Below are 22,449 nucleotides of genomic sequence, written 5' to 3'. Positions count from 1 at the left end.
AAATGATATCTAGATGAAATGATGGATTGAATATTGGAGCCATAAATTTTACACGAGCACCATGCTGCCTGATATCTTAGTGAGGAGCCATATGTGGTTCTGTGCATTTTAGTTGAAATTAATGAAAACCAAGTAAAATTTAAAATTTAGTTCTTTGGTCATGCTGTTTTCATCATTACAGAAAGATCTCCTGGGTAAGAATCCTCTGTATAAAAGTTTGAATCTTCTATATAAAAGCTAGATTCTGCAGCTGTCCATATTTGTTTATCCATGGTATATCCCCTAGACTGAGCAAATGCCCTCTGATCTCATTAGAAAATTCCTTATGCGAGCCAGTGCCCTTAATTCTGCTTGGATTTCCAATGGCTGGGATTCTCAGTATGTAGCATCAGGTTTTGCCAACCTGAGTCTAAGCACAAACCCTAGTTATTTCTTTTAAATGTTTAATGCAATCGAGTCAAAGTGCAAAATGCTGTTTTTATTACTAAAAATAAATAGCCACTGTTAATCTTCCATCTGACCCCTGACTCACAGAAATGAAATGACGAGTTATGGGAGAACAAATATTTTAACAAAAATGCACACATGCCCACACACACAACACACACATAATAACATAGAATTGGGTAATTGGAAGTTAGGGTTTTTGTTTTGTTTTGAAGCCTTGTCAGAATATTCTCATGATAAATTGGCTGGGTCAAAATGGCCAGTATTTTTTATAATCCAAATTCTTATTTTGTACTCTGTTACTATGAGGAAGCTTTTCCTTCATCCTTGTATAACAATGAGTTAGTGCTTTGTGCAGGATTGTTTTTTATAATATTTCCTTGAAGAGAGTGCAGAATTTCCTTTCCTTGCAGGATCTTTTAGTGGTGGTTCCAAAAATTTACTATAGCTTTCTGAACTCTTTATATAGAAATGTAACCAAAATCTCCCACGGGACATGTGAGTGGCAGTGTGGGGACAGAGGTGTCCCAGAGGTGCAGGCTAACTGTGGGTGGTAAAGCAAGGCAGACTTTTTAGTGCGATTCCTTAAATGTGTGTGATTTGCTGCTGGTGTGAATGTAATGAAAAATACAATCGTTTGCACTCTTTGGGGGAAAAAAAGAGCCATCTCTGGGTGCAAAGTATTAAACACCATGTATCACTTTAATATTCCCCACATTGTGTGAAATTTTCAATAAAAAAAATGAATAAAGAATCTAAAAGCAAAACATAAGCCTTTCACATTTGGAAAATTTTCACAACAGAATATGAAACGTTTGCTGATACACTTCTTTCAACTATGCAGCATAAAACTATTTCCTTTAAATATTATATGAATCCTGCTGTGACTTAAAAAGAAAAGTGGCATCTAATGGTGGAACATTAAATGACTTCATTATGTGGTTTACCAGCTTATCTACCAAAACAAAACCTGAATCCATTTTTAGAATGAAGTTTTGAGGTTTGAAGAATAACAATGAAGTAAATACAAATACACGAAGCAGGAGGGAAGCAAGCATTTCTATGCTAAGCATTTCTCTTCTAAGATGAAATGTCTGGGGGTTATGTGTTTTTTTGGGGGGTGGGGGGTTGCTGATTTCATCAATAAACAGTATGAATTTTTTTGTATCTCATTTCAACAAAGGCAACATTTCAGTGTACAGAATAAGTATCATAATTAGCCTTAGATGTTAATATTCCCCCAGATACATCCACTTTACTATTGAATTTATTGTTTAGTTCTTTAAAAATGCAAAAATGTTCTGCTTAAATTCCTACATATTTAAAGTGCATAGCAGAGCAATGATAGGTCATGTATACTAAGTAAATACTTATAAAATAGATGGATAAATAAGAATGCTTTTAATTTTTGTAAAGTATATTAGTGTATTTCACTTAAGAATTTTCGTATTACCTCTTTAAATAAGAATATTTAATGAAGGATTCTTGCCAGAGAAGATCAAAACAAAATTTACAGTTTTTAAAAATTGTAGCTGTTACAAATACAGAGAGTAGGTTAGAATTACAAAAAACCAATAGCCCTCTGGGAGATAACAGGTTTTATTTCAAAACACTTTATTTCTTTGGATAATTATAGTCTAAGAATCAAAACACAAACAGGTGAATGATAAAAAGAAATAAGCAAACAGGAAAGCAGGCGCTCTGTTTTATTAAATGAGAATTTTTTTTCACTTAGTGGAGTTCCTTACAGATTAATCCAAAATTTGGCTTACGTGAGTAGAGTCATCTTTATTTTACTAGATGGTATTCCTCTTTAGGTTTTATCATTCATCCATTGAAATGCATCTGGACTCTTCAGTTTTGGCTGTTATGAATATGTTTTATGGTGATTGATGTCTAGTTTTATACCATTTAGAACATATTGTATATAATTCCAAGTCAAAACATTTGTTGTGTTGGTTTTTCTTTTTGCAGCCCAGGATATGGTCTGACTTAGTGTATGTTCCATGAGATCTTGAAAAAATTATGTACATGCTGCTGTTGGGTGGGTCTTCCCATATGTGTCAGTAAGGTCTTATTTGCTAACTTTGCTCTTTCAGTCTGTATGGCTCTTGTAACAAATTACTACAAATTTGGTGATGTAAAACAACAGAAACTTATTCTTACAGAGTCCTGAAGGTCAGAATTTAAAATCAAAGTGATGAGGGAGCATAAGGCAAGCTGAGGGCAAAGTACAGGCTAATAGCATCCCACACCCGCAGGTGGGATTTGGGTGCTATTTCTCGGACACTCCTGGCTGCCCAAGAACAAAGGAAAGGAAAGAAAACAAATGGTTTACTGATAGAGATCACAGTCATGCAGGATAGGAGTCTCCTTCAGTTTACAGATAACTTAGTAAACTGCAAGAAAAAGACAATCTTATCCATACTCCAATCTGCAGAAACCTATAGACTCCATTTCCTGGAGCCCTAATATCACCCTCATCAAGATGTAAGGGGGTTTAAGTGTTTGCCATGGTGATGTGGGAACTTAAGACAAATGAAAAATTAAATTCCCTTACTGCCTACAGCCCATTGACAAGTCCTTGAAACAGGCAGAGTGACCTCCCTCTAGGAGCTTAGCTGCCTCAATGATGACACTGTGCTGGGGCAAAAGGGAATCTTGGCTTAACATTATCCCACCCCACCCCCCACCCCCGCCTCCCCGGATCCTGTGAGTCTCCTTACTTAAAAATTCCTTTGAAAACCTCCTTTATCCTTAACCCCCAAGTATATGTTGGCAATTGTACTTCAACATATGGCTGCTGATATACATCTGAAGGGTCTCATGACTGAGGTTTTACTAAACGGTAATAAATGGAGTTTTCCTAATAGCAGCTAGCCCATCAAGGTCCTGGAAACCTTGCTTCCAAAATTCCTTAGAGACTTAAACTGTCCCTAATCCCCTTTCAACCTGAAGGTATATAATCAGTCACCCTTCTCAACCCCAGTGCAGCTCTTTCTGCCCACAGGTCCTGTCCCCATGCGTTAATAAAATCACCTTTTTGCACCAAAGATATTTTCAAGAATTCTTTCTTGACTGTCAGCTCTGAACCCCACCATCACCCCAGAACTGCACCAGAAGTATGGATAGGGCCATGGACTCTGCAGAGGGTCTGGAGGAGAATCTGTTCTTTGACTCTTCTGGCTTCTGGTGGCTATTGGCACACCTTGGTGTTTCTTGGCTTATAGTTACATTACTCCACTGTGTCTCTTCCTCCACATCGTTATGTGCGTGCCCGCACGTGTGTTCACACATAATCTCCCTCTGCTTCTCCCTTATAAGCACACTTGGGATGAGAGCAGATGGTGTTATAATTTTTGTTTCAATCATTATATCTAATTTAGACAACTCAGGAGAAAGATACTCTGTGGTAAGAACCCATATTCCTAGTTTTTCGGTTTTTTTTTTTTTTTTTTACCCCTTCCTGATACTCTAAGATTCCTTCTCTTACTATCTTTCTGTTTGAAAATTTTTCTTTGCCTAGACTTTAAGGGTAGGTCTGTTAGGACACAGACTTTTAGTGTCTCTTTAGCTGCAGATGTCTTTACTTTCCCTTCATTCTTCAAGAATAGTTTCCCCAGATAGAGAATTCAGTGGACAAGTCTTTTCTTTTGATATTTAAACAACTGTGCTACTTTCCCCTGGCCTCCATAGTTTCAGATGAGAAACAAACTTCCATGCAAATTAGCGTTGCCTGTAAATAATGCATCCTTTCGTTAGGGATACTTTCAAGATCTTTTCTCTGAACTTAGTTTTTAGAAGTTTAATTAAGGTGTGTCTTACAGTGGGTTTCTTTGTGTTTATCCTATTTGAGGCTCACATAGTTTGTCGAACCTGTGGATTTATATTATTAGTCAAATTTGAGACATTTTCAGCCATTATTTTTCCAGATGCGTTTTCATTCCTGTTCTTTCTCCTTTCCTCCTGGAACTGCCATGATAAAAAGGTCGGATATTGTCGTCGTCATTATTGTCGTTGTTGTTGTTCTGCAGGTCCTTATAGCTCTGTTCATTTTATTTTATTTTTTAGTCTATTTTCTCTCTGTTCATGTTGAGTAAATTCTCTTGAACTATTCTCAAATTCACTGATTCCCTCCCGTGTCATCTTTTTGAGCCCACCCAGCAAATTTTCTATTTTTTGGTGAATTTTTAAGCTCTATAATCAACATTGGTTATTTTTATATCTTCTGTTGCCTTACTAAGATTTTCTAATTTTTTATTCCTTTCAAAAGAATTTATAATTTCTTGTTGAAACATTTTATGATGGGTTCTTTAAAATTCTTGACAGATAATTCCCATGTCTGATTCCTTTCAGTGTTGGCATCAACTCATGGCCTTTTTTCATTCAAGATGTGATTTTCCTGGTTCTTATTATGATGCTTGGCGTCCTATTATGTCCTGGATAGTTTGGCTATTATGTTACAAGACACCAGATCCTATTTAATTTTTTAAAAATTTTAACAAGCAGTCACTGTGTTTAGGGTTGGCATACAGGTCCTGGCCTACTTTTGTAGATAGTAGTTGCAATGACAGTGTGATTTTCAGAGCTCACATGGTCCCATTTTCATCTGTTGAGTTTATTTTATGCTTCCAGGGTTCCCACTAGCCCTTGTTAATGCTGCTTAAGGGAGAAGAACCAGCTCCCAGAGGAGAGATGTCCTGGTGTCTTCATGCAAAAGAGGTTTTTTTCATTCATGTGGGATATGAATACTTCCTGACTGGGCCCTTGTGGCAAGATCCTTCTTGCTGGTGGCTCCAGCTGGGCAGTGCCTCAGGAGGGGGCTTGAGAGAGGGAGAATCTCAACTCTTGTGAAGATACAGAAGTTTTTCAGGCTGGCCATTTGTTTCCTACTTTTGTTTTTTCCTTCTGGATCTAATCCTTCGAAGTGAATATTACGCTGTGAGAACAAAGACCTCTGTGGACACCAAGGACATATCATTTTGTCTGTGCATCCATAAGTTATATCCTAAAGATGAAATCACATATAGAAGTAATTTTTTACTACCCTGCTATCAGTGGATAGGCATACAAGTAACTATTTCATCTATATCAAGAGCAACAACTTCTATCTTTTCTCATGCCTATTGTGAATATCTCAATAAGGTTACTTTGCCATCACATTGGTTTACATGTAGAATTATTATTGTCCCTTCTGGCCTTGCCCAACATCCTTACCCATCATGCTTCTTCAGTGACTTAGAGCATGTCCTCTGGGTTTAAAATGCTGACTTTGCTGTTTATTAGCCTGTGCGTTGTTAGAAGGCCTCCAACCTCCCTAAATCTGTTAAAAAAAAAAAAGGAGAACAGTAATAGGGTACAGTAAAATTTAACAACATGTAGATTAAGTACTCAGCACGGTACCTAGCTGATGGCAAGCACTCAGCAGATGTGTTGAGTTAGCTACAGGCTCATCCTCATCAACATAATTATCATCTCATCTCTATCTTAGAGATAAAGAAACCAAAGCTTTGAAAGTATAAATAACTTAAGTTGGCCCATTTAAATGTCGAGAGAACTGGAATTCAAATCCAGGTCTGACTGTTTCCAAATCCTTCTTTCTTCACCATGCTGTAAGCCTGCTACCAATGATTGTCTTCCTAGACTTGAGTCTCATGGGAGCATTGGTTAGTCCACATTCAGGATATGCGGAAATACAGAAATGTGTAGTGTGCAGTTACATGAGCTACTCAGTTTTCAATCACTTCTTGGTTAGACTGGTAAATGTTAGTACAGAGATATCTGTGCATTAAAATAAAAATGACCCAGGTAGTTTAACAGAACCTGACCACCAAGATTTCTAAAAGGATGACTTTAACCTTTTGCCCCATCCAATACTCCTTTTTATTATGCTTACCAATTTCTGAAATCTGACAGATTTAAAAGTTTATTTTTCTTATACCTCATGCTCTTTCATTTAAACTTCAGTGTAATCTGAGGGGGCACCTGGGTGGTTCAGTTGGTTGAGCGTCTGACTTTGGCTCAGGTCATGATCTTGTGGTTCGTGAGTTCGAGCTCTGGGCTCTGTGCTTTTGACTCGGAGCCTGGAGCTGCTTCAAATTCTGTGTTTCCCTCTCTCTCTGCCCCTCCCCTGCTTGTGCTCTGTCTGTCTCTGTCTCAAAAATAAATAAACATTAAAAAATTAAAAAATAAATTTTAGTATAAGCAGGTATAAAACAACCTGGAAATACTTCTCAGAACAATTATTTTCTCTGTACTCAAACCACAGTCTGCAGTCTTTTGAGAGCCCATGTTGCATGAGGGAGCTAGAAGTGTCTTCTTCATGCTCTTCTCCAGTCCCCTCCACCATACTGTGATAACTTGGAGAAGGGGGATCTTCCTTTCCCCTTTTATGTTTATCACCCAGTTCGAGTAAGTAGAAAACAACATATATATCAGTGAGTAAATGAGAGGATTATGCTTAAAAGGATGAAATACTGAGCACTAGCAGAAATTTTTCACAAGATAAAGCCAACGTTTGATTTCGTGAAAAGTACAGCATCAAGCATGGACTCAATTGTATCTCTTTCCCCATACTAGATCTTGATGAATGGCACAGGGGGAGCAAAGTAAGACATAGCTGCAGGCCTACCACATATTTGTTCTCTGCCTCTAGTTTCATCCACCAGCCTAACTACTTCATGCTATGAAGAGTCATGGAAGATACATTAATTGAGCACATTCCATGGGGCCGTGGAAGGTGACACAGGTTACACGGATGGGCGGTCTCTGCTGGCCAACTCGTATGCTGTTCTTTCTAGGTCATTACAGCCCCTTTCCTCTCCAGGTGTGATCAGATACCTTTTTCTGACCCAAATAACTATATTCATATTGCCGCCTCCTATGTCTACCTCCTTTCCTGCCTCTGCTCCTTTCCTTGCAGTGTTCTGTGGGGCGCTGAGCAGAGATAGCATAAACCTGTGTTCGCTGATGGGAAACATCAAACGTCCATTCCCCAACTTCTCCAGTCCAAGAGCACAGAAAGGAGGGATGGATTTAAAGTACTACTTCTTCAGATTCTTTATCTTATTAGATGCATTCCATTAGTGCTATTCTGATTTGCGGGGTTTATTTTTAGCCTATGTTGAATATGCTAGTTGAGTGATAGTTACTTCCTAGTAATAGTGACTTAATCATATCTAGTATAAATTTCTGTTTTTTAAAAAATGTTTATTTAGTTATTTTGAGAGAGACAGTGTGCTCACCTGAGCAGGGAAGGGCAGAGAGAGAGAGAGAGAGAGAGAGAGAGAGAAAGAATGAGAGAGAATCCCAAGCAGGCTCCATGCTGTCAGGACAGAGCCCCCATGCTGGGCTTGATTTCAGGACTGTGAGATCATGACCTGAGCTGAAATGAAGAGTCATAGGCTTAACCGACTGAGCCATCTAGGTTCCCCTAAGTTTTTATTTTTAAGATCAAGTGGATTATTCCCTAATCCAGTCAGTGCGAGAACTACTACATATTCAAAGGTCTACAAACTGTTTGAAAAATGACTTACGTAAGGCTAAACAATAATTTTGATTTATTTTAATCTTCTGGACTTTTTCCTGAGTCTTATTTTAATGACAATTGAATGTAGTTATTTTGACAGATAGATTTATCCTAATTTTATTATTAAGCAGGTTGAAAGGTTTTGAACTGACTCTTGAGCCCGTTTCATGATGTGCCTGAGTGTAATTTCATCTTGAATAAAAAATGTTTTCCTGCTTCATTTCTCATTGATCTCACTCTTCATCTCACCATTGTCTTTGGAGAGTGGCAGAGTGGGAGATAATAACAAAGATTTCTGTTGACAACCATGAATTTTTACGCTGGCTGCAAACCATATTTAAATATGCTTATATGAATGCAGAAATTCAGCATAGCTACTAGCACATTTCATGTTCCTCCTCTTCATCAGCGTCATAAATAAACTTTTTTGTGAACCTACTTGTATGAAGAGCACTGATGAAAATTTCATGTTAATTTTGCAGGTGATGGAAGTCAAGGGACAGATGATCCATGTTCCAGAGTCAAATTCCATCTTATTCTTGGGCTCTCCATGTGTGGACAAGTTGGATGAACTCATGGGCCGAGGGCTGCATCTCTCAGACATCCCTATCCATGATGCCACCCGAGATGTCATTCTGGTTGGCGAGCAGGCCAAGGCCCAAGATGGCTTGAAGAAGAGGATGGATAAACTAAAGGCGACCTTGGAAAGAACTCACCAGGCCCTGGAAGAAGAGAAAAAGAAAACAGTGGATCTTCTGTATTCGATTTTCCCTGGTGATGTAGCTCAGCAGCTGTGGCAAGGACAGCAGGTGCAGGCCAGAAAGTTTGATGATGTCACCATGCTCTTTTCAGACATTGTTGGCTTCACAGCCATCTGTGCCCAGTGTACCCCCATGCAGGTGATCAGCATGCTGAATGAACTGTATACCAGATTTGACCACCAGTGTGGATTTTTGGATATTTACAAGGTATTTGGGTTTAATTGCTTGTACACAAGTACTTTTTAATAGTAAATTAAATTGCATGGGTATAATTTTCTTTTGGTACTTAAACTTGATAGTAAATGATGGAAATCTCTTTAATTTAGAAATTTTATACCAAGTAACAGGTATTTCTGCTTAATGAGTGAACTTCCATTGTGAGTCAATTCATAGTATTGACATACTATAGGTAACCAAATCATAATATTGCTCAGTAAGGAAAACTTCTACAGATCTAGTTCTCTACATTCATTATTATTACAGAATTTAAGTGCTGAATTCTAGGCAACTTTGCACAACATCATAATTAGTCTTTCTTAGAGAACAGGATTCTAATATAAACTAAGTATTGTATTTTGACAGTAAGAAATAAGTTATGTTAAAATATGCATTGCAGTATCAGTTATATGATGATTAATCGGTATTTGGCAGTGCATTGTCAAATAACTCTCTAATTCTAAAGGGATACTTAGAAATGTTCTAGCTATTACCAAATGACCAGTAGTTTTTAGTGGAAGCATCTTAATCTTCCAAGCTAAATAAAGGAAGAGCTTTGAAAATGGGTCACCATTTTTTGGTCTGATTTGGTGAACTCCTTACTATTTTCTTACTAAAAACTGCTATCTTGAACAATTCAGAATCATATCTACCTAATGAATAATTCTGTAACTTTACATAGAATTTCACGTGGATTACACAATGTCAGGGTATATGGCTTTATTATATAAAGGACAGAAAGCACTTTTAGTATAATTAACAGTAGTGAACTGTAGGCTTTTATTTTCTTCCTTACTAAACCATCTAGACTGCTACTTTTTTTTTTTTTCATAGCATGATCTGCACGTAAGAAGACTTGGAAAGAAACATTGTAGTTTGATATTATTATCCCAGAGGGTGTTTTCATTAAGGTGTCTCTCCTTTGGAGAAAAGTGTTCTTTAGTGCCATTATGTATAATGTGTAGCTGCTGCTAAATATTTTAGTGAGTCTCTTTGGCAAGGTGAATTTTCAGTGTTTGGTATATGTGCAGGATTTGCCTTGTACAGAAGTTCTTATAAATTATCTTCAACTTCCTTATAATTTATTGTTACATAATGTATGGTAGACATAGCCAAATGTCTGATCTTAAACCAGAGAGACACTACAATGAGTTGTCACTGTTACACTCAGTGATTTCCAAAAGGTAGAACAGATTGGCCTGAATTTGCCAGCACATGCCTTTCTCCAGGCTGCGGGCTCTACTGCACTAATCTTAGCAACCACCAATCTCCTTCCTCTATGAACCCCTGATTTGCTGTGTTAGCTTTCTCCAACCAAAGTAGTCATGTTATTTTGGCTCTAAGCTTTTACAACTAAATGAGATACAGATAAATGATAAACAGATAAACAGATTCTCCTTTGAAAAACCAAAGGAATCCTTGATTTAAATGTAAGTGTCAAGGTTTTGAGAAAAGAAGGTATGTGATACCTTCTGAGGGTACCACAACAATTTGAAGGTTTAAAAATACAGATTTCACAACATCGTGTTTCCTTTCCCTTGAAATAAGCTAGGATACCCCACAGAAAAAAATATGGGAATATTCTGTGTGAGCCTCAAATTTTTCCATAGATATATATATATATATATATATATATATATATATATATATACCATATATATATATATAAACCATACATATAACCATATATATATATATATATATATATAACTGTTAATGGTGTGTATATATATATATATATATATATTTATGTTCCATACAGTGATTAAAAATTATCAGCAAGTTTTAACTTATAAAATGGATCTACTATTTCCCTGATGCTCAAGACTGGGCATTCCATCTTTGTGTGTGTGTGTGTGTGTGTGTGTGTGTTTATATCTATATATATCTAGGGGCGCCTGGGTGGCGCAGTCGGTTAAGCGTCCGACTTCAGCCAGGTCACGATCTCGCGGTCCGTGAGTTCGAGCCCCGCGTCAGGCTCTGGGCTGACGGCTCAGAGCCTGGAGCCTGTTTCCGATTCTGTGTCTCCCTCTCTCTCTGCCCCTCCCCCGTTCATGCTCTGTCTCTCTCTGTCCCAAAAATAAATAAAAAAAAAAAAATAAAAAAAATAAAATATATCTATATATATCTATATCTATCAGAGAGATAGAGAAAGAGAGAGAAAGAGAAACAAACATTACTGGTTCACAAATTCTCTTAAACTGAACTTGTTTGGAAATTTTAGCAATAAATTATACAGTGATATTATTTTAGGCCTGGTGTTTTTAACATGTCTTTGATGCCAGTATGTGTATGTATCTTAAATAGGTATCTAGGGCAGCTTTGATGTCTCCTCAGGTTTATAAGGGTTGAATTTAGGGTTCAGACAAGGAAAACATTATGTGCTGAAGCCAGAGTGATGATGGCATGGCCACACAGAGGGAAAGACTAAATAAAGAAAGAATATTAGCCTTGTATAAGATAAAACAACATACATTGGGAGAAACACATTAGGAGGAATATAAAGTAGAAATCCTCTTACATGCCTAATCTGAGATTTCTAATCATCATAAGCAGACCAGCTTATTTTCTAGAAAATTTACACAGTGCTCTTTTGTACCATGAGCTATGTGCTCATTTTTTAATTACTATTGAAAAAAAATTCCAAAGGTGGTACAGTTCTTAAAGGACCAGATACCTGCTGATTTCATAAAATTAAGAAGACTTTTTGCTGGACTTAAAGTACATGTAGAATTTTTCTGGAATAATCATACCATGAGGAAAAATATGGTGGAATCGACTTTTTAAAAATTTTTTTAATGTTTATTTATCTTTGAGACAGAGACAGACAGAACATGAATGGGGGAGGGTCAGAGAGAGAGGGAGACACAGAATCCGAAGCAGGCTCCAGGCTCTGAGCTGTCGTCACAGAGCCTAACACGGGGCTTGAACTCACGAACCGTGAGATCATGACCTGAGCCAAAGTTGGAGGCTCAACTGACTGAGCCACCTAGGTGCCCCGTGGAACCCACTTTTATATTGGAAATGTGAAAGGAAACCAGGTAAATCTGAATACCAAGAAAGACCTAGAGACAGTGCCCCACAGGGGGGCATTCAAAGCCTGCTATTGCCTAGTGAGACTCTCCTTTCCAAATTGATGGTTGTCCTTTTCTTGATCATGTTATTATTCCATGCTTTCCTATCGTTAGGGAAGATGGTGCAGTGATGGACTCTAATTCCAGGGTTAGGATTCAGCTAAATTAGGCCATAATGAGGAGTAAACCTTCTGTAAAGAAGGAGGTATAGGAGGAAGCTAGAGATTTTAATGGGCATATTACTGGCATTGAGAAAATTAAAGCCTTTATAGCACTTGGCTGCCAAGATGTCCCAGGTATATGGATACTAAGTAAAAGTTAGGTAAATTGAAGGAAGCATGGGTTATAATTTTGATCCTTTTATGATTAGAAAAGCAAATACTTAGTAAAGAGTTGGCAAAAATAATGCACAATATAACATTTTGCTCCTTGGGTTTTATATGGTATAGGGGATGAACAAAGAGCCAGTATCTCTAACTTTTTAAATCATTGGCATATAGATGATGACGATGGTGGTGGTGGTGGTGGTGGTGGTGGTGGTGGTGATGATGATGGTGATAATGACATTGAATAATGAGGGTTTTGCCTCATTTTATATTTTTATCTCTGGCAAACCCATCACTTAGAAATAAGGGATAAGCAAGGAGGGTAAGTGAGCCCTTAGTTCTCCGCTTTCCACTTAGGCAACAGTGCAGCATCCCAGTGCTTTCTTAATGCTCTTCATAGAGTTCTCATCTTTACACCTGCAGCCACTTTTTAAACTTCACTTTTCTCCATTTCTGTAACCTATAAGGTTCAGATACTAAGTGTGTCTACCTCAGAGTTGTTTTTCAATGAGCTGATCCCTGCAAAATGCTTAGAACAGCAACTGCTCCATAGTAGTAAATGTATATGGTAGCCACCATTGTTAGTTTTCAGACAGGTATATCTGGACATACGGGAATATGCCTCATGTGACTGCTTTGTATGTTTTGGATATACATACCAATAGCGCATCCAGTGTGTGTGAGAAAAGAATAAAATATCTAACTGCATCTCCCATGACTAACATGTTGAGTTGTTTCTTGATCTCCATTTTCAGGTAAGGAAATGGAGTTTTAGAAAGGTTAAAGAATCCAGACAGTGTGACTCAGAAATCAGAATATGAACCACAGCTTGTCTGGTTCTAAAGCCTACAATATTGTCACAAGTCTGGGCTGTGATCTATTCAAAGGTAAAATAATAATAATAATAATAATAATAATAATAATAATAAAGTGGAACTGTTGTTAAAATGATGTTACATGATCATCATGTCAGGTGATGAAGAAAAATCATATGACCACTTTGCCCAAATCTGTCCAATTCCCTTCCAGGAGCAAGTAGTTCAGAGCTTTGAGAAGCTGCATTTAAAAGTTGGGGACTTGGGGCGCCTGGGTGGCACAGTCGGTTAAGCGTCCGACTTCAGCCAGGTCACGATCTTGCGGTCCGTGAGTTCGAGCCCCGCATGGGGCTCTGGGCTGATGGCTCAGAGCCTGGAGCCTGTTTCCGATTCTGTGTCTCCTTCTCTCTCTGCCCCTCCCCCGTTCATGCTCTGTCTCTCTCTGTCCCAAAAATAAATAAACGTTGAAAAAAAAATTTAATAAAAAAAAAATAAAAGTTGGGGACTCTTGCCTCTGCCATTCTCCTTTTTTGGTCAGAAACCAGTAGCATCTTCTCTCTTAATTTTATGGATAAATAACATGCCGGAAATGGTACAGTGGGATCAATGATCCCTAGTGTAGGCAAAAGGCAATATAATCTTAAAATAATAAAATGGAATAAAAGCTGATTTTTAAAATCATTTTGCGAAGGCATCCCTTAAAGAATACCAGTAATAAAATCCTTTCCTCTTTTGTGGTGGGGGTAGAAGGAGCATTTCTGTTGCAAACTGAAAACTTGGTTTGCAGCTGTCAGTGAAGTTAAACATTGAGTAACACTGCCAGGCTTGGGTTGGGGAGAAGGGGTAGAAAGACACGATGCAGCGGCCAGAAAATGCCAGGAGCCGATCTGTTAGGTCAGGGAACCTGATGCTGAGCATCTGAAGAACAACACAAAGTTCATATTGACAAGGGAGTGCAAGTAGTTTAAGTTCAAGTGGAAAAGCTGTACAGCAAGGTAGGAAGGAACAGAAATCCAGACTCATTGGGGAGCAAAACCTTGGCACAGAGCACAAGGAGGCTGGATTACAGGAACCAGAAACCAGGCAGTGTGTCCAGGCAGCAAGTATGAAGACAGGCATCAGGCCAAACTGATACAGAACTAGAGTCTTCCCTGACCAGCACCAGCATTAGAGCCAGAGGATGCATAGGACCCCCTTGGTAGAGTCAACAGGTAACCAAATATGGAAACCTCATCACAGGATGTAGAGATGTCCACTGAGCTTTTATAAGTTTTTCTTTAAATTTATTTATTTATTTTGAGAGAGACAGAGACAGCGCGAGTTGGGGAGGGGCAGAGAAAGAGGGAGAGAGAGAGCCCTGGTCAGGTTCCGTACTGTTGGAACAGAGCCCCACAGGGAGCGAAACTCACAAGACCACAAGATCGTGACCTAAGCCGAAACCAAGAGTCAGTCCCTCATCTGACCCAGGCGCCCCCACTGAGCTTTTAAATGCTGAAACAGGAATTAGACCCACAGAGATACTAGAGTTAGCAGGTTAATTCTTTCCATTCTTGAAAGTGAGTAGAACATATTTGGGGACACTCTTGATGTGAATATAATTTGAAAATTGCCAGGTAGCTTGAGTTCTGAAAATCTCTGAAGGCCAATGGAAACACTGTTGAGTTTATAACCTCCAAACTTCTGTAAATACATTACCAATAAAAAGGGCTAGAAAGCCATTAACATGATATACATTTCACATAATTTATATAAATTGTTCAGTCTGCCTATTAATTATACACTCCTTTTAACTGTAACTTCTTAACTACTATGTGGGGAAAAGCCTGTACATTCTAAAAATGAATACAGAATGCAGAAGTGAACAGTGATACATATCCGCAGTAGGAAGGTTTCCTACCCAGTAGCAGACGGTCAGTGGTCAGGTGTGAGTAGGCATGTTGTTAATACCCCAGGGAAACTGAGAATCATGTATCCCTTCAGATTCAGACGTTTTGGTGAAGACTGCCTCTGCTTTGTGTGGGTAAGCTAGCGGTTTGTAAATTGGGCAGGTAGCTGTACCAGACTGGCATCCCCATCTTTAACCTACTTAGTAGGAACTGAAGGCAGACGTTTCGCACCTGAAGTTACCCGGCCTCACAACTCTATGCTTTGAGAATTTTGATATATCTTGTGCCACTATGGAGCTACTAAAGTCTTTGTTCACTGGCCCTGCAGCCAGCTTTCATAAAATTAAGCAGGAGCTCAAGGCTATCAGTCTAGCGTGAATGTGATTCTGCAGGAAAAAAATACCCAAGTGCCTCCTTTCCCCCTTGTTTTATTTTATGATAAAATAGCCTTTTTTTTTTAATTTTCTTTTCAACGTTTATTTATTTTTGGGACAGAGAGAGACAGAGCATGAACGGGGGAGGGGCAGAGAGAGAAGGAGACACAGAATCGGAAACAGGCTCCAGGCTCTGAGCCATCAGCCCAGAGCCCGACGCGGGGCTCGAACTCACGGACCGCGAGATCGTGACCTGGCTGAAGTCGGACGCTTAACCGACTGCGCCACCCAGGCACCCCTAAAATAGCCTTTTAAAATGCTTAAGTACTTAGATTATTCTTGGAATTTTAGAAATACATGTATATCATTTTACTCCATTTCCCAGCACTGAGTGCCAGTTCCATTTAATAAGGAGTGGGTGACTGGTTCATTTCCGCCCCCCCCCCACATTTACATATTTTCTGCTTCAACGATCAGTGCATATACTTTTGAAATTAAAAGCTACGAACACTTTATACTAGTTCTTTTCAGTGCTTTGGAGCACATCAGTGCCATTTATTTTTGCTGGAAATGAAGTCACAGTGTCTTCTAGTAAGTCTAGAAAAGAGGAATTTCTGAAGTAAAAAATACATATATTCTCATCATTCACTCATTCAATAAACATGTTTGACTTGCTCGCTTGATAACAGGCTATGACTCCCATAGAAGCCTACACAAATGTTATGGAAATTAGTATATATTTTTAGCCTGATTTTAATGAGTAGGGAAGAACTAATTTATATGCTTTCTAAGGTAAGGTGAAAGTTGCAGATAAGCGTTCCGTTCTGATATCTTTTCTACTAGGGGGATTGCATTGTCACTTTCAAAATACCATAATGCCCTAGAAATTTCCTGACGAGGGTTTTGCCTTTAAATTTTTGCCTTTGGCAAGCACTGGGGATGGAGATAAGGGAGAAACAAGAAGGAGGTTGGGTGCTTTTGCATGTTCTCGGCATCACAGTCTGCTAAAGTGACTAAATCCCAGTGTTCCCGAAAGTACACTACCTGGAGTTCTGGTCTTTCTACATTTAACTGCTTAGTCAACTGCTCTCCTTCAGTCCCACTGTCTGTTAATAGACCAATTTCATCTTTCTCATAGTTCCATTTTATGAGCTTTTAATTAATTAATAATTATTTTTTAATGTTTATTTTTGAGAGAGAAAAGAGTGTGAGCAGGGGAGGAGCAGAGAGAGAGATAGACATAGAGATAGAGATAGAGAGAGAGAGAGAGAGAGAGAGAGACAGAATCTGAAGCAGGCTCCAGGCTGTGAATTGTCAGCACAGAGCCTGATGCGGGGCTCAAACCCATGAGCTGTGAGATCATGACCTGAGCCAAAGTCAGACGCTTAACCGACTGAGCCACCCAGGCGCCCCTCATTTTATGAGCTTTTAAATGAAATACCTATAAAGTGCTTATTACAGTGTCTGGTCCATAGTAGTGACTGTAAATGTTAACTATCCTTTCTCACATAGGTGTTTCTGGGCATATATGGTGAGTAGAGGGGTGGGTGTTTGATAGGCACATGCTTGGATGTGCATGTGTTTGTACATGAATAACTGTGTGGCCAGTGATTATTAGAAATAGATAAAATGCTCGTTTTCTTGGGTTCATTCTTTCTGGTTATTAGAATTCCATTGTATGCCAGAGAAAGTCTATGAAAGAAGGGTATGGAGAGAGGTAAAATAAGGGCTAAGAGAGAAGCTCCCAGAAATGCATTATTTGTATGACCTTTACTGGAGCCTCATGGATCCTCATTCCTGAAGACGGGCCCATAGTCTGTCTGCACTTTTATCTGAATAACCCAAGTTACCATATGGCATCTATGAAGATAACAGTGCTTCTTTAAGTAACATTGACTTGTGCAATGTCTGTTACCAACACTATGAAACGGAACTTGAAAAGGTTTTTTTATGTTCTAATCTGACATCCTGAATGATTTTCCTTCGATATTCAAACACCGTCTTCTTTTAGTGTTGTGGCAAATTCTGAAATAGAGAGAAGGCTAAGATAACGTGGATTGCCAAGCAGAAATCAAAATTGATGAAGTGTCTTGCCGAATTGATCAAACAAAGTGTTTGGGGGTTGTTCTTTTTATCTCTATTGATTTTTTAATCACCTCAAGAGTGGTGGACGCTGCTAAGAGATTGATGGTGGTTGATTTTTATGCTACCAGGTGTCATGGGCTGAATGCTTGTGTCCTCCCCAACTACTTTTATTGAAACCCTAAGCCCCACTGTGATGGCATTTGGAGGTGGGGCCTTTGGAAGGGGGATCCAGATTAGATGACATGATGAGGAAGGGGCCCTGTGATGGGATCAGTGTCCTCAGAAGAAGAGAAAGAGACCAGAGTTCCTTCTCTTTCTGCCAAGCGAGGACACAGGGAGAAGTCTCTGCAAGCCAGGAGGTCCACCTTCCCCAGTGAACCAAATCAGGCTGCACCTTGGTCTTGGATTTCTGAGCCACCAAAACTGTGAGAAAGAAATTCCTGTTTGTTTGTTTGTTTGTATTAATTAATTAATTTATCTATTTATTTTGAGGGGGAGTGAGAGAGTGAGCAGGAGAGGGGCAGAGAGAGAGGGAGACAGAGAATCCCAAGCAGGTAGCACACCATCAGCACAGAGTGTGATGCGGGGCTAGAACTCACGAACCATGATATCATGACCTGAGCCCAAATCAAGATTCAGGTGCTCAACCGACTGAGACACCCAGGCTCCCCAAGAAATTCCTGTGTTTTAAGCCACCTAGCCTATGGTATTTTGTTATTTGCAGCCTGATTGGAAGAAGACACCAAGGAAAGGCCTATCAATTCCAAAAACAGTCTGGAAATTTATGATAACAAGTCTCTAGCGAGTTTTCTTAGTATATGAACCCACGTTGCTAGAATTTCCTATATCTACAAGGGTAAATGTCACCTCATGATACAAGTGAAAGATTTTTCACTAGTCTTTATGGGGCCTATGTTATTACACAGTGTATGTCTTTTATGTATTAAGCTGTAAGAAGTTAAGCTCTGAGCTCAACAGCATGCTTGCCCTTGTCACTAACACCTTTATCAGAACATTATGAGAAACTAGCTTTTAGTTTGTGTATACTTTGGAATTTTAAGTTTCCCACCTAGTGAGTTACTTCAATATGTTTACTTAAAAATTTCACTTAGGGAAAGCTGGGTGTCTCAGTTCACTGGGCATATGACTCTTGATTTCGGCTCAGGTCATGATCCCACAGTTCATGGGTTCAAGCCCGTGTCAGGCTCCATGCTGATGGTGCAGAGCCTGCTTGGGATTCTCTCTCTCTTTCTCTCTGCTCCTCCCCTGCTCATGCTCTCTCTCTCTTTCAAAATAAATGAATAAACTTAATTTTTTTTTCACTTACAGATACCAACTTTTCTTTGTAAAAAATTATTACATTATATAATCATTTCTGTTACCCTTAGGCCATTTAGCAGAGGATTTCTGGCAAGCTTTAGAATGTGAATATGTCAGTTATATTCCCATCAAGGTTTGTAATACCTGGGTATTGGATGCGTTTACTAAAATGGAAATTGGTCTTCTAGACAGGACAGCTGCCTCTCACTTATCTGATAGGATAGCCTCAGTGCAATCTGCAAATCGTATTGAATCGGATTGATTCCGTTATCTTCCTCACTAACCTTTAATTAATGCTATGTAGCAGAAATGTAATGTGATTCTCCCACTTTTTACCACTTAAAAACCAGTGTTTTAAAAGGTGACTATTTCTTAAAGCAAAGTGGAACTAAAGAAGTGGACTTCACGTATACTAAATATAAGCTGTGTTCTAACACCGTGCTGAATGCCTTAATTGTGATATTTATTTTCCAGAAGAGCACTGTGCCATAGATGTTCTTATGTCACTTTTGAGGATGAACTTAGTAAGTGGCAGAGATGTTACTTGAATTTGGTTTTGATTCAGCTAAGAGCTCATACTGTAGACAACAGTGGTTGAGATCCTTCACATATCAGACAGCTACTGTTCCTGATTAGTTAGATGCAGAACTAGGACCAAAGGTTGTTCTCGCTTTTATATATGTATTTCGTAATGTGGTATCCTGCATCCAGTAACTGACAACCACGAGGCAAATTTCATACCTTTAGAATGAAACAGTGGGTACATCACAGGAAAGAATATCCAAAGCCCTTTATTATGAACACAAGGCTCTTGAAATAATGGCTGAAGGTTGAGTTTGAGTCTTTAAATTGTGATTTGAATTTTAACCTAGAGTTAAGACTATAACTAGGGCTCCTTTTTTAAGGCATTCAACAAATATGTACTATTTTTATTTATTATTATTTTTTAAATGTTTATTCATTTTTGAGAGAGAGAGTGCAAGCGGGGGAAAAGCAGACAGAGAAGCGAACAGAGGATCCAAAGTGGGCTCTGCACTGACAGCAGTGAGCCCAATGTGGGGCTCAAACTTACAAACCATGAGAGATCATGACCTGAGCTAAAGTTGGGCACTCAACCTACAGAGCCACCCAGGCGCCCCTGTACTAGTTTTTAATATGTGTTGGATTTCATAAAGATTTGTTCTCTTTGGCTCCAGGAAGCTAAAGAGAATCCTTATGCAGAAGTTAAAAAAAAATACTTAAGGCACAGTAGACTATCCTTACGAAAGTTGCTGTTCCCCAAAATGAAATAGATTGGCTAGAGCTATATGCTCTGGTTACTGGAGTAATTCAGACACAGGCTGTGATCTTTTGATGGGATAGATAGAAGAAAATCTCAAAAGATCACATCATTCCACAAGATTCTAAAATTCTAAATACTCAATGTTGGAGCTGTATGTAGTTGGCTGGGAGAATGTTCCTAAAGTGAAAATCAACCTACTGATTCTCTATTACTGGTTATTCAAATATGAAAAATTTGAAATGATTTGGGTTTATTTTTGTAAAGGTTTTTTAAAGTAAAAAAAAATGAGAATTTAACTTTGTTCTCTTAAATTCAGGTATTTGATTATAAATGTTTGCATATTTTGATGCATTTTTCAAGCTTTGAAATTGTTTCTTTTTCCAATTTGGATGCCTTTTATTTCTTTTTCTTTTTCTTTTTTTTTCATTTTATTTGTTTTCAATATATGAAATTTATTGTCAAATTGGTTTCCATACAACACCCAGTGCTCATCCCAAAAGGTGCCCTCCTCAATACCCATCACCCACCCTCCCCTCCCTCCCACCCCCCATCAACCCTCAGTTTGTTTTTAGTTTTTAAGAGTCTTTTATGCTTTGGCTCTCTCCCACTCTAACCTCTTTTTTTTTTCCTTCCCCTCCCCCATGGGTTTCTGCTAAGTTTCTCAGGCTCCACATAAGAGTGAAAACATATGGTATCTGTCTGTCTCTGTAAGGCTTATTTCACTTAGCATCACACTCTCCAGTTCCATCAACGTTGCTACAAAGGGCCATATTTCATTCTTTCTCATTGCCACGTAGTATTCCATTGTGTATATAAACCACAGTTTCTTTATCCATTCATCAGTTGATGGACATTTAGGCTCTTTCCATAATTTGGCTATTGTTGAGAGTGGTCAAGCTTTGAAATTGTTAACAGGATTTTTAATGATTTAGAAAACTATGAGAAATCAGCTGAAGCAAAACTCTTGTTGGACTTCTGATCCAGCTCTGTGTGTGTGTGTGTGTGTGTGTGTGTGTGTGTGTGTGCATGCACATGCTTGTGCCAAGATGTTGCAATGTATTAAAGCTGCCTATTAAGATAATACTGTTCTTAATATAGTCCAAAGCAATATTTTTAATTTCCTATTTTCCTTGAGTACTCAAAGTTTGATATATTTTTTTAAGGTTGTTTGTTTGTGTACAGTGAATGTAGGGGAGGGGCACAGAGAGAGGGAGAGAGAGAATCCCAGGCAGGCTCTGAGCTGTCAGTGCAGAGCCCAACTTGGGTCTCAATCACATGACTCTCGGATTATGACCCAAGCTGCTGCAATCAAGAGTCAGATGCTCAACCCACTGAGCCACGCAGGTGCCCCTCAAAGTTTGATATTGTATAGATTTTTTTATGCTGTCATGGAAACAAAACTTTGTGCCTCTCTCTTTTCCCACTTAACCTAATTTCATTGCTCATTTCACTGTCTCATAAACAATAGGGCATATTTCAGCTGTATGATGAAAGAAATTTCTTTGACTATCACAGGAGGCCTGCTGAGGACTGTTGAATTTGCTCATGTGCAATGACAATTAAGAGTAGAGGGAAGGGTATTGAACAGAACCATGGAAAGCTCATTTTAATTCTTTGTTACTTAATTAAGTCATGTAGCATATCTGTGCCTACCCTCTGCTTCTATAAAGTCAGAACAGTAGTATTTACAGAACATTTTGTTGTGGTTGACACATAAATTGTGCTCAGCAGATCATTGTTGTTGGGATTTTTTTCTGCCCATAAAAAAGAGAGTGTTATTATGTGGAAAATTCAAAGTTGAATTTTCCACATAATAACACTATCTGCAGTAAATACCTTGTGAATTAATGAACAGTGCAAGCAACTGATTCCACCTCCACCCAATTGAAAGAACAGCAGGGCTAGAAGGAATGTCTTGGGGAATTTGCTATGAAGTGAGGGAAGAAGAGTATCTGCATCCATATGGATTGCTATAACAAAAATACCACACCAGGTAGCTTATACACAACAGAAATTTATTCCTCACAGTTTTGGACGCTGGGAGTTCCAAAATCAAGGTGTCGGCAGATTCACTGTCTAGCGAGGATCCACTTCCTGGCTCATAGATGGCTGTCTTCTTGCCATGTCCTCACATACTGGAAGGGACAAGGATGTTTACCTTCTGTGGTCTCTTTTATAAGGACTCAAATCTCATTCATGAGTGTAGAGCCCTCCCAAAGGTCTCTAATCACCTCCTATATCCCAATATCAGCACATTGAGGATTGAGTTTCAACATAGGAATTTGGGGGGACACAAACATTCAATCTATAGTAGACATTGATATTTACCGAATGC

At 38.7% G+C, this 22,449-nt stretch overlaps 1 protein-coding gene across 1 annotated transcript in view; it reads left to right on the top strand.

The window, feature by feature from the left end:
* Positions 1-22,449, top strand: part of GUCY1A2 (guanylate cyclase 1 soluble subunit alpha 2) — a 338,257-nt gene that overhangs the window by 189,673 nt on the left and 126,135 nt on the right. Inside the window, exon 5 of the mRNA XM_043579224.1 lies at positions 8,458-8,943. Within this exon, the coding sequence (XP_043435159.1) occupies positions 8,458-8,943 (486 nt within the window). The remainder of the gene's footprint in view (positions 1-8,457; positions 8,944-22,449) is intronic.

Source organism: Prionailurus bengalensis, chromosome D1, assembly GCF_016509475.1.
Source record: "Prionailurus bengalensis isolate Pbe53 chromosome D1, Fcat_Pben_1.1_paternal_pri, whole genome shotgun sequence".
Classification (NCBI taxonomy): domain Eukaryota; kingdom Metazoa; phylum Chordata; class Mammalia; order Carnivora; family Felidae; genus Prionailurus; species Prionailurus bengalensis.
Note: the sequence above shows the minus strand (reverse complement) of the source record. Positions and strands in the feature narration are given on the sequence as shown.